At 34.6% G+C, this 12449-nt stretch overlaps 2 protein-coding genes across 3 annotated transcripts; both read right to left on the bottom strand.

Annotated features, from left to right (window-relative positions):
• Positions 1 to 204: 204 nt before the first annotated feature.
• LOC111013617 (protein BUD31 homolog 2) lies at positions 205 to 2612 on the bottom strand. The gene is made up of 4 exons (XM_022288092.2): positions 2381 to 2612; positions 2043 to 2142; positions 1730 to 1917; positions 205 to 667 (listed from the first exon to the last, which is right to left on the bottom strand). The coding sequence occupies exons 2-4, from the start codon at positions 2134 to 2136 to the stop codon at positions 512 to 514; spliced, it is 438 nt and encodes a 145-aa protein (XP_022143784.1). The 5' UTR covers positions 2137 to 2142; positions 2381 to 2612; the 3' UTR covers positions 205 to 511.
• Positions 2613 to 3129: 517 nt separating this feature from the next.
• Positions 3130 to 8237, bottom strand: LOC111013600 (serine/threonine-protein kinase KIPK2). Of its 2 annotated transcripts, none has more exons than XM_022288071.2 (3): positions 7999 to 8237; positions 5075 to 7073; positions 3130 to 4255 (listed from the first exon to the last, which is right to left on the bottom strand). In XM_022288071.2, exons 2-3 carry the CDS (start codon positions 6859 to 6861, stop codon positions 3409 to 3411), a joined length of 2634 nt encoding a protein of 877 aa, XP_022143763.1. In that variant the 5' UTR covers positions 6862 to 7073; positions 7999 to 8237; the 3' UTR covers positions 3130 to 3408. The 2 variants fall into 2 exon arrangements, with proteins under 2 accessions (XP_022143763.1, XP_022143766.1); XM_022288074.2 differs by lacking the exon at positions 7999 to 8237 and adding an exon at positions 7513 to 7973.
• Between the last annotated feature and the right edge of the window lie 4212 nt (positions 8238 to 12449).

A 12449-nucleotide genomic window follows, 5' to 3' on the forward strand; every position in this document is an offset into this window, starting at 1 on the left:
AAAAAAAATTGTACATATTTCCTGTTAAAATTATCATCTACAATAGTTAATGATTTTATCCTGAAAAGAAAACCTTAATTTCAAACTCTAAACAGGATTTGGATTGCCCAATATCAACAAACAACCATGTACACCTTAATTAACTGCTTAAATTGTTATCTAACTAAAATAATAATAATAAAGTTGGAAAAAAGTCAATCTAAATAGTTTGAACCAGATTTTACCATACCATACCATCTATAACAAAACTACAGTGATTCACAATAAAGCGATCCATTTGTTGACGCAAGAAAAATTTGCTTTCTTCCTATGTCACAACACAATCATGCCCAAGGGAAAATAAATATTTATATGAACCTGTCTTTCCCAGATAATGGCAACTCAATGCGTATGAACAGAGTAAGTACATAGTGAAAAAGTTACAATTAGAGCTTACAGCTCAAGAGTACGAAGAGTCTCAAAGCTGTCTGTAGTTATATGATTAGAGAGACAAACTGCCAGGGAGAAGATATCAATCTCCACTTGCACAGCCCCTGCAACCACAATGCACACACTCGATAACCTTCTCCTCCCTCAGATGCTTGGGAACCCGGCACACGCATGTTGTCGCAAAGTTATGATCTCGGGGTTGCATGCATCTTAGGCAACACAAACGTTCATAACCAGGCTGCACAACAGAGGCTGTTAAGTAAACTAGGATTGAGCACTTTCAAGGAAAGAAAGAGTTGCAAGCCTTCAACAGTAAACTCAAGGCAGAAACATATGTGATTTAAGATTTATGCCTCCCATGTAAAAATTTGAAAAGGCGATTATATCACCCACAGGTACATATTAATTAGACTATGGTATTGGAAATCGGTTGATTAAAAAGCATAAAACTATTGACTCTGTACATTTATCCTAACCCTTACTTTTAAAAAAAGGCACCTAGTAGCAGTGCTGTGTGCCTTGTTTTTTCTCTGTACTACCCTCTACTTTTATCAACTAAGGGAAAAATGCACTTGTTTTCTTAAATTTTTAACAAGGATGCCTATTGCCAATCCCAGCATAGTGGATAAAGTTGAAGGTTCAATCCCCCACCACCCTACATTCATTAAACTCAAAAAAGAAATGCCAACTTCCTTGAATAGTTTCTTAAACAAAGTTGTTTCTTAAAATTTTTTTAGTATCCTGTAGTTCATAATACTATTTTAAAATTGTCTCCATATCATATGCCACAAGAAAAAAATTATGCACTCTATTCCGCATCTCCCACAGTCCCACTAACACTCTAGATGGCTATTGCACATAAATGCATTTTCCAACTAGAAAAGCAATGATCTGTCTAATTTATTTGCAACATTTCTTCCCAAAATTTAGGTTTAAATGATGTTTGGTTGCTTCATCCTTATTCTGTTTACACTTTTAAAGAGTATGATTAGTCCCTTCAACCTCTGATTTAGTCTTTCAAATAACTATTTCTCTTCATAGTTTAGATATCATTAGTCATTAAATGGAAATCTTGATCCATTTCAAAACTTGATACCAAACCCACTATATGTGACCTTTTCTTTACATAAGAGACCAACCAATTTCATCCACTAAAGGTGATCCAAATCTTTCAATGTAGACATCAACTCTCAAACGGAATAAGTAGAAAATACTCGGGGCCACATTTCAATATCACTTTGAAGGGGCACAATGCGGCAACTACTAAGAACCAAATAACATAAGAGAGACAGAAATAAACCTTCTTCCATTTTGCAATTAAGTTACGATCTGCATAGCCTTGGTCCAAACAGAATTCAAATAATTCCTTGGATATCTCCTTCCTTCGATGATAGAGGTCAAAGATATAGCGGCTTTTCTGATGCGCTATTTTGAATATAGGCCACAACGTCTCGCATTTTCTCTTACCATCATGTGGGTCATTCTCGGCTGCAATCATCAAAAGTAAAACGCATAAGAAAAAGTAAACCAACAACATCAGAGTCATAAATCGCAGTGAATAGAATCGAAAAAAAAGTATTAACAAAGATATAGTAATGCAAGGTAGAGCGAACCTTCTCTCATCTTAGCTTGCAGTTCTCGGAGAGTTGGTTCGATTAACTCCCATCCCTCCGGGTACTTGACACGGTTCGTCTTAATCTTAGGCATTTTCGTCTGTTGGTAATAGAACACAACAATTAAGTTTAAAATTCTTCTGAACAAAGGAAACAAATGAAAGCATGAAAATCAAGTACAGCAAAAACAGATGCACTAAGATTGAAACTCGGATGAGAACTCTTCTCGAACTCCCTTGCCCAGCTTATACTTCATTCATACTCTATCTTGTTCCCACACAACCCAGAAAGCGAAAAACCCTAAGATAACGGAGCCGGACAAAACAGAAGGGAGGTACCTCGAAGAAATCCTCGTTGGCGGGTGATTGAAGAGTCGGCAGGCGAGATCCAGAAGAATATTAAGCCGTGAGAAAGCGAAGAGACAAAAAGAGCGGATTGGGACTGAGCGAAATTCAAAAACTAAGCTTGAGAGAACAGAGATCAAACCTAGGGCAAGGAAAGCTCGAGAAGGTTTCAGATCTAAAATGGGGGAAGGCGGCGCTCGAGGGAATAACAAATATTTGGATTTTTCTTTTAGTCCCTACACAGTTGTTTTTTAATTTAATCCTTATTATCCAAATATTTTCAATTTCATTTTTTTAATAAAATTTTCCATCTTATTAATTCAAAGACAAAAATTTAGCAAATTAAATAGGGAGCCATTTAAAGTGACGAAAAATTCTAATTCGTGATCTAAATTTTTAACAAGTTGGAGGAAATTTCTACTTTTTTCAAAGTGTCATATTATTTTTTTTTTCTTTTTTAAAATAGGTCCACATCATTACTTATTTTTGTTCATACATACAATTTAAAAACCATACTTTTTTTTTTCTTTTTGTAGACCATCAATTTTAAGGATAATAAAAGATGCCTTATCCATTTAATTCCGGATTGGTTCCATGTTAAACATTTCAATATTAAAAATGAGATAGCCTTACAAGTGAAAGTAAATGATGGACTTTTTTCTGGCTTTAGTGGAGGACGAGGGCCTGGAGCATGTAGAGCTCGGATCCTGTTTCAATGGCTACGAGGGAAGTACAGCAGAATGTTGCCAAAGAGGTAACTATTTCCATTTACTGGAAGGGAAAGGTTCTGTAATCCGAAAGCTCCTTTTGGGTAACTCATTTTTCTCGTATCAAATTGATACATAATATTGAACTCGAGACCTCTCGTGCCATGAAAATGGCAAAAGCCTTAATACGATATTCTCGACCACATTTACATTATACGCTACAATATTAATTACAGCAAGGACAAGAAGGAGAAGATGTTGGAATACAAAGGCCAATATCTAACTTGGCGTCGTCTCTGATGGATTTCTTTTCTGCTAAAACAATTCAAACTCCAGGTGTTCTCCAGTGGACTTGCTTTCCAAATACCTGAACTTGTTTTGTTGAGCAATCATGCTTGGAATGTCCATATCACATAAGTCTGGAAGTTCTGGAGGAATTGCACAACGGATCAATGCCCAGTTTAGCCCCTCGAAAAATGGATGCTGCTTGATCTCGGCTGCCCCTTTCTCTGACCCGAATCGGTTCTCGGGTTCCTTTACCAACAGACCTCGGATAAGATCCCTTGCTTGGAAACTAACAAATGGACTGTCCGGGAAACTAAGGCCCTGCATTATCACATTGGCCAGTGTTTCTTCATTGTTGGAACCCTTGAAAGGGGTTCGGCCATATAGAAGCTCGTAGAGAAAGACACCGAATGTCCACCAATCAACTGCAGCTCCATGACCCTCCCCTTTAATGATCTCGGGAGCCAAATATTCATGAGTCCCAACGAAGGAATTGGATCGTGCATCGGTGGGTTCAGCAACGAGCTGTGGCAATGACCTGACCTGTGTTGCAAGGTCGGGTTTGGACTTCCTTGTCTTGGGGGCAGCAGGTAAGAATCTTGGGCTGAAGCATGGAACTTGACATGATGGTTCAATACAAAACGGCTCGGCACAACTAGAATCTGTACATGGACCTGATGTCTTCACTGAGCCTGCATTGAAGGATGCTGACTTCAGAAGTGTTGGACTGACTGTGCACCTAAGCGATAGGTCAAAGTCGGTAAGCATAATGTGACCGTCTTCCCTGACAAGAATGTTTTCAGGTTTTAAATCTCGATAAATAACTCCAAGCATGTGCAAGTACTCCAAAGCAAGGAGAACTTCAGCAACATAAAATCTGCAAATAGTATAGAAGAGCAATTAGACAAAAAGATATCTATGATAAATGCATAGCTGGGCGTGATAATGATAGAAGAATAGATAAACGCATAATAAGATTTGCCCTGTGAACACATATATAGCTTAGGAATCCAGTTGAATTACAGCAAGCCTTATGAGTATGAAAAAGCTCATACGGCTTCCAAGCTGATATTCGACAATAATCGACCTCTATTGCCAAGAACTGCTATTGACAAGCTGGAGACACTAATGATGGCATTAGAGGGAGTAGAGACTCCTTTATAAATTATAGTGATGTACAAATACGCATTGCATGTATAATAGTAAATGGAAGACAAGTTGGAGGTGTCGCTTAATGAAGTTGGCATCCTAATTGGTAATTTCTGTGACTATGGAATGAACTAATATTTCCTGCAAGAGACTATATATCAATTTATCAAAGCAACTTGAACTAGCATGTCTGCTTTGTGCTTTACATAACTTGTGGTAGTACCATTGAATGGAGAGAAAGATGAAGAGTTCGCGAGTTAGAAAAGCAAACAAATATGTGATGTATGCGCTTGTTGCCACATGTTCGTAACAGAATATCAATACCCTACTGGCTACTGGTTGTAATAAACCTTATTCAGTGATCAATCATCAATGTGAAAAAGATCATATTCCAGATTAGCTTAAAAAATGTGAAAAGGATCGTAAAAGTATGTAATAAGCATATATGGATAGTGTTATCCTCAAATTTACGTTCTGTGCTTTTTGTGTCTGATCGATGTCAGCAAACAACATGCAGAAACTGAAATAAACTAGAATATAATTTTACCTTGCAGCAGGTTCAGGAAAGACTCTGCCTAGCTGCTTCTGCCGCAGAACATGAAGATCTCCTCCAGGACAATACTCCATAACAAGACATGATAGATTATCTGAAGTAAATTGAACATAAAGTGTTGGGAGGAATGGATGATCCAGCATTCTAAGTATTTCTCTCTCGGTTTGCGCTCTGGGCATTTTCTTCCTTCTTGCTAGAAACTCATTGTCCATGACCTTAATGGCAAATAAGCAATTAGTGCCAGTTAACTCGGCAAGATACACAGTTCCAATGTCCCCGCAACCAAGTTTCTTTAAAAGATTGAAATGCCGCAAGCTGAGGATCCCATGCTGCATTTGTGAATGGCGTATGGCTTCCCACCTAACATCTTTTGACATGTGAGGTCTGCTACCGTTACTGGATCCATGCCCATTGCTGTCATCACTTATAATACTCGTTGTACTGCTACTGTAATCACCTTGGCTACTTTTTGAGCTTTGAGAAAATTCACCCTTATCTCGTACCTTTGTGTTCCTTTTAACTCTAACATCAGAAGCCTTGCCATCCACCGCGATGCCCGATTTGTTAGCACCAGATTTTGAATTAGTCACGTTCACATCAGTACTAAGACCAGCAAACTGTGAAGCAGAACCCTTCTTTGAGTCTTTAGTTGCACTATTCAATGCACAGTGGCATCTCTCACATATTAACGTCTTTTTACTAGGATCCATATCACCATTGACTGCATTGTATGTGCTTGAACTACATGTTGGAGAACTCAAATCCTGTTTGACTTTCTTCTTGGCCAACCCCTTATTCCTAATAACCGGTTTCACAGAACGGGAGGTACTTCTAGATAACTTGCCTACCTTATTGCCATTAACCAACTTAGATGAAGATGCAGTGTGCAGCCTGCCTTTCCGTCCTGGCTTTGATGATGACGCTTTATTTGCTACCCTGCTTGAGGCAAGAATTTTCTTCTCCTTCTCTAAAACCTTGCCAATAGTGCAAGAAGATATAGATGGAGGAGTTGTGGACTCCTCTTCCTTTTCCAGCTCTGCCTTCAATGTTTGAGATCCAACTTTCCTTGACAACGTCGTGGAAACTGGTAACTGAGGAGTTTGTGTATTCACATTTTGTTCCACAGCAACAACCTCAATAGAAGTTTGTGTTTCCGTAACTGGTAACTGAGGAGAACAATCAGCACTTTCGGCGGACAATTCAACAGAGGATGCCTGAACATGCCCAAGACTCTTCCCTAAGTTGAACTTCTTTTCCTCTGGAACCAGGGATATTTCAACCACACTCCCCTTACCGTTGTTCGAAGAAGAGCCTGATTGAGTGGCTTCAACCATAACTGAATTGTACAATGTCTTGATCCGTCCAGCTTCTGAGATTCTTGAAGAGCTAGCTGATTTTGATGATCTTTTCATCACAGCCATTTCAGATGCCTTTGAAAGGCATAAGTCCCTGAGTGCTTGCTTAAGACTACCAGTATCAGAAGTCCCAATACCTGGTGAACGAGGCATGCCAACAGTAATTGGCTTCTTTAGGGTACTTTTTCTTAGTGCACTTGCCTCTACTTGCGAATGACCCAAACTCTTGGATGAATTTTTAATATTAATTGACTCAAAAAGCTGATTGATATCATCCTCTAGAGATCCCTTGAATCCAATTTTCAGAGCAGAAAGTTTCCGATCTCTGTCATTTGATACAAACTCTGAGTGACGAGATCCTACCTTAGTTTGAACCGGGTTAATTTCTTCCCTTGCTTCAACAATTTCACAAGTACCAGATCCCATTACTACCTTTGCTCGCTATACAAAAGCCCTTAGATAGTGGCTCCGCAGAGCTTAGCAATTCTGTTGTTATCTTGATCCACAATGCTAATCCATTTCTGACATTGCAATTTAGATACAAAGGATTTTAAAATCTGGGAACCGAACTCTCACACTCTTAAGCTATCCTTTGCATGATAAGAACATTGACTATTCACTTTTCCACTTGCCATAAGCTGCAACATTCAGAACATGAAATCATCAGAAAAGATTCAAGATACATATAAGACAAGCCTACAGTCCAACAGTCTAACCCAAATGGGTATCTCTCATCAAGGTTTTCTTTATCATTGTTTTTGTCATATTCAGAAACAGCACAAATTAATTAGCCATGTAAACGTTTAATGTCGTTGTCATAAACAAGACATATGCAAGTATGATGACTTCCTAAACTACTAATTTGAAGAATGTTGAAAGTACACAAAACAAACCATCGTTGTTAGCAGTTATCCCTGTCATCCCAATGGTTAAAGAGAACCCAAAGTATTTGGAAGGAGAAACTAGAAAGACACTCAAACAGAAAACTTGAACATGTCAAGTGTCATAAAGTAAGCATACACCAACAAATGATAAATCCCAAAGGAAACATGAAACGATAAGAGATAACGGAAGTACAAATTACTGCAGATTCGATAATGATTAGCATCTATTATTTCCACACATCACATGCCCAAACAGTCACTGGGATCATTCAAGTAACGGTTGAGAAGCACTAATAAAGAAGCTCGAGATTCAGAAACATCAAGGAGTTCCAACAACACATAACCAAAGCGAAATCGGTTACAGAAACCACCGGATCGAAGAAACCACAGACCCGTCGTTCCAACTTCAACCCGCCAAAACCCCATCAACGATTCACAGGCAGAACTAAGATTCAACAACTAAATCATTCTACTTCGGAAGATACACTAGAATGGATAGAAGGAAAATGGGATTGGACGAAAATCACGAAAGAAACAGGAAAACTCAGAATCCCGGAGCCGAGCTACAAAACAGAGCTTAAACAGCGAAACGCAGAAAGAAGTGGGCTTTGGCGGGGAATCGAAATCAAAATGGAAAATGCGGAAAAGGGTGCGGAGGAAAGTGAGATCAGAGCATTACCTGATGAGAAATGAGGTGTAAGGGCGCAATGGGGTTGACAGATTGTGAAGAATGCCAAAGAGATCAACGCGTAAACACTTGGGAAAACCTAGTTTGGGGTCCCAAGCACAGGCGCAAGCCAAGCGGTGGGCGGAGAGGAGAGCGAAAGATGAAGGAGAGAGAGAGAGAGAGAGTAAAATAGTATCTTTCTCTTCAGAATTCTGAAACTGGCTCTGATTATTTAGGAGAGACGAGGCCCCACTTTGGCAGCTTATGAGCAGTGGGTTTAATGGAAGAGAAGAGAGAATCAGAGAGAGATAATAAATCTGACTTTCCATAATAATAATAAATATTAAATGTCAAAAAGCTAAGCTCTCTCTACTCTAAACAAATTGCCAAAACTAAATGAAATTAAAATCATGAATTCATAAGCTCACTTTTTGAGACAATAAAATACAAATCAATCAAATTACAGATAATGAATTTAGAAAATCCATTTTAAAATTGAACTCTTTTCTCTCGGTTTTTCCAAGTAAGATTTTAAACATAATATAAGCAAAACATATGATATTATTTTGTGCGTATTTGTTCAATAATATAAGTTGACTTCTTTTCAAAATTGTGATGCTATTGCTAGCCCTCTTTATATAATATTGTTAGTATGTTTGAAATTGCATGTGAGAATAGTAATATTTAAATAAAATATTTAGAATTATGGGGAAATTAATTTTGAGACAGGCTTGATTACCTAATCAAAAGTGAGATTTTTTTTTTCTTGATTCAAAGTGAGTCTTTGCAAGAAATTTTAAAACCTCTGCATATACCATAATTTTAACATATAGAAATTATGTAGTTCTTAAAGATTATCTCAAAAAACAGTGCCTAATATTGAATTGAATACCTTTTTTTTTTGGGTTCTAAATTAGGTGTAATGCTAGTGGCAACTAAAAGGCCAGGTTTTATCCCTTTTGATAGCCACTCAGGTTCAGCCAAACAGCTCAAAAAGAAGACAAAATAAAATGGTACCTAGTAATGTCATGTGCTCCATCCATTATTAGAGACATCAAAATGCAAATACTAAAGGGTAAATCTAAATAATGTAATTGTTAGAAAGAAGAAAAAAAAAAAAGAAACAGATGCTTTTATTTTCTTCTTTCTTTTTATGAAAACTACTGGAGAGAATGTTGTTGTCTGGATACGTATGTTTTGAGGAACAGTTTGTTTGGGCAATTCTACAAGTAATTTAGAAATCGTTTTACAAATTTGTGTTTAAAAACTCGCTTCTACACTCTTATTATTACCCACGCTCGCAAAAGTAGCAAAAAATTAATACAAATTTGTGACCGCAAATATATCAATGATATACTCGATATGAATGTTGATATACGTAAAAATTTTGAAGAGTAAAATCAGAATAAGAAAAAAATACAGAAAATCAAATTTCATATATTTTGCCATATCTATGAAACCCCAGAAGTTCCTTTTTTTTTAAGTAATATAAAACCTTAAAAAGTTGTTACTATATCTGTGCAATATTTTAGTACCCTATAAAAAATTCCTTTAATTATTTTCTTAATCCTATTCACGTACCTCTCAATTCAAACAAGTTTTTTTTATTAAAGGAAAAAAAATCCACTATCCAAATTCCTTCTACTTAAAGAAAACAAAATTTCATTTTAAAATTCAAGAGTAGCTTTCAACATCACTATCAAAAAAATCACATCTGATAATGTTTTAATGAGAGAAAAATACTAATCTGTACTCAATCTAGATGTGCCAAGAGGATATGGCATAATCAAATGGGTTCATCTGGGATTGAAGTTTAATATTTAAACAATATTTTATACTTTTATTAAATTACAAAATTTGGTGCTAAAGTTAATTTCAGTATAATTTTAAAAGTTTCAATGGATTGATTTTAGTTAAGATTTAAAAAGTTTCGACTTAATCTTTATAGTTAGTCCAATGAAACCTCATAAATCATTCTTTTTTTTGTTTAGAAACTCATAAATCATCCTTGTAAATTGAAAATGTGTCACATGTAATAGGGTAAATGAGAGAAAGAATTTGCGAGATTTGACTAAATCATGAGAGACCAAATTGAAATTATATTCAAACCATAATAACAAAATTAAAACTTTAGAAATCACATTGACCAAATTGAAAATCAACTTAAATTACACCAATCAACTTTATAATTAATTTAACCTTCTAAAATAGAGCAGTGAAATGGAAGCTTTTGAAAACATAAATTTGAAAATAATGGATTTAATGAAAACTAGAATTATGTTTTATATTTTCAGTGTTTTTAAATATGTATTTGGTAGCATATTTGGAAATTGAACCTCAATTTAAAAATTGTTCAGTATATTATTTTTAGTAATATATTTGTAAAATAAGGATAGTGACCAACTAAATATTTAACCCAATCTAAAATATTATTAATTAATTTATCAATATATATTATAAATTTATAATATATTACCTTTTACGTATTTAACCATAAAAAATGAAATCATAATATGAAATAGTATATTTATAAAAAGATTTACGCCTTTAACGGATCACCTACATTCAATCTCGACTCTACTTCAATAATTCTAAAATTTAAAATTGTTAAAAAATTTTAATTTAGAATTAAAATATAAGAAACAGAATTCGAAGTCTCTGTCAAATTACTACGTCCGGGTCTATTTACAAACATAAAAATGTCATTTTTTTCATGGCTACTACAGCTACCCTCATGAAAAATTGTGCCATAAAACAGTCACGAGAGGAAAATAAAACAGTAAAAAAAAAAGGTTAAAAAAGGAGGGTTTTAAATAATTGTCGTATAGTGTTTGAGGTAAGAGAAAATTTGAAGCCTGACCTGACCCTCATTCCCAATCCCACCTGCCTCAATATTTTTGGCCTAATTAGATTTAATTATATGCGTATTTTTTTTATTTCTTTTTTTCTCCAAGTCTATCATCATATATTTTATTGTACGCCTCACATGGTTGTTGTCTCTTGGGGCCTAACTTCTTTTTCTTTTCATTTTTGTCAAATATATGTAAGTTTGGAACTTGTATACTTATTCCATTCCAAAAAAATAATCCAATCAAGCTTTGAATATAAATACATACTTTTAAATTTTATTTTTTTAGTATGGGATGATAATTCGAAGTTACGACATTTTAGTTGAAAACAGATGTCTTAATCCGTTGAACTATATTCAAGTTTGACTTTTTAAAATTTCATTATTTTGAAGAAATTATATGTAGTATATTTTTATTATTTTTATTAATTGATTAATCACTAATTATATTCAGATATTCAATTTCTATAATTTTATTTTATTTTTGTATTATTGTAATTCACTCATCAAAGTTTGTAGGCTTTTTCAATTGGCTATTATGTAATATATTTGTTTCTTATTTTGTAGGCTTTTTCATTTATGTTTCCCTACACGAAAACATAGAAGTTATATGATTTTTTTGTCTTCTTTTGCTATAATTGATAAGAAATCATTTTAAGTGTCAAGGAACTCATCAAAGGGCTAAAAGCCTAAGAGTGGGGTTTTTATATTTTTAATAGTAAAATTTATTAGGCTTTAATGAGTAGATTGCTATTTTCATTTAAAAAATAAAAATAAAAACTTCAGTTTTTTTTTTAAGTGGTTAAAAAGCCCTAAAGAGTAGAAAAAATTATATCAAAATAAAAATAAAATTTGATAAAGCCCCAACCATACAAAAAACAGAATGAAAAAATCCTGAAAAATGTGAGAGTTGAAATGGCTACCTCAAGACTTTTTGCAGAAGTTTTAGAGGGGTGATCAAATAATAATATTATTATTATTATAACTATTATTTAGAATATATAAATACACGAGGATTTGAAATCTAAGGACTTTTTTGGTAATGTTTTTTTTGTCGTTTCCAATTTTCTTAACAAATCTAAGCATTTACAATTAACTTTCTTTATTGTTTATCGTTTTTTTTTTTGAAACATTCTCTTAGTTGTATAGAAATTTTAGAAACAACCTAAACAAGTTTTTCTTTCTTGTTCTTATTTTCAATTTGTTCCAAAACATAAATGAAAAAGGTTGTTTTATTACGATTGGAGGTTGGAACCATGCAATACATTTTTCTTCATTAAAAATAAAGAAACAAAAACAAAAAACAGGAATGTTAATCATAAGTTATGTATTTCCTATTTCTTGTTTCTTTTTTTTTAACAAAAAAAATATATAATTGATTTGGTTTTTTTCACTTTTTTATTTTTAAGAAGGAAACTTGATTTTGTTGGGAATGAGAACAAGAAACATTAAACTTATATATAATTTTTGGGATATTTCTAAAGAAAAGAAGAAACAAGAAACATAAATAGTAGTCTCCTCGCGGAGTATAGCTCACATCCAAACATCTGATTGGGGAACGGGGCAACGCCCATGAAGCTCCGGCGGAAAGGGAAGGCCTGCCAGGCCGTATGCC

Source organism: Momordica charantia (assembly GCF_013281855.1).
Source record: "Momordica charantia cultivar OHB3-1 chromosome 1 unlocalized genomic scaffold, Mcharantia_2.0 BLBB01000001.1, whole genome shotgun sequence".
Classification (NCBI taxonomy): Eukaryota; Viridiplantae; Streptophyta; class Magnoliopsida; order Cucurbitales; family Cucurbitaceae; genus Momordica; species Momordica charantia.

Coding starts and splice junctions, on each gene's coding strand:
- LOC111013617 (XM_022288092.2), bottom strand. CDS start 2,136: ATGCCTAAGATTAAGACGAACCGTGTCAAGTACCCGGAGGGATGGGAG. Junction 1,918..2,042: donor GCAAGCTAAGATGAGAGAAG/GTTCGCTCTACC, acceptor TGATGATTGCAG/CCGAGAATGACCCACATGAT. Junction 668..1,729: donor TAATTGCAAAATGGAAGAAG/GTTTATTTCTGT, acceptor TCTGTTGTGCAG/CCTGGTTATGAACGTTTGTG.
- LOC111013600 (XM_022288071.2), bottom strand. CDS start 6,861: ATGGGATCTGGTACTTGTGAAATTGTTGAAGCAAGGGAAGAAATTAAC. Junction 4,256..5,074: donor TTTCCTGAACCTGCTGCAAG/GTAAAATTATAT, acceptor TACTATTTGCAG/ATTTTATGTTGCTGAAGTTC.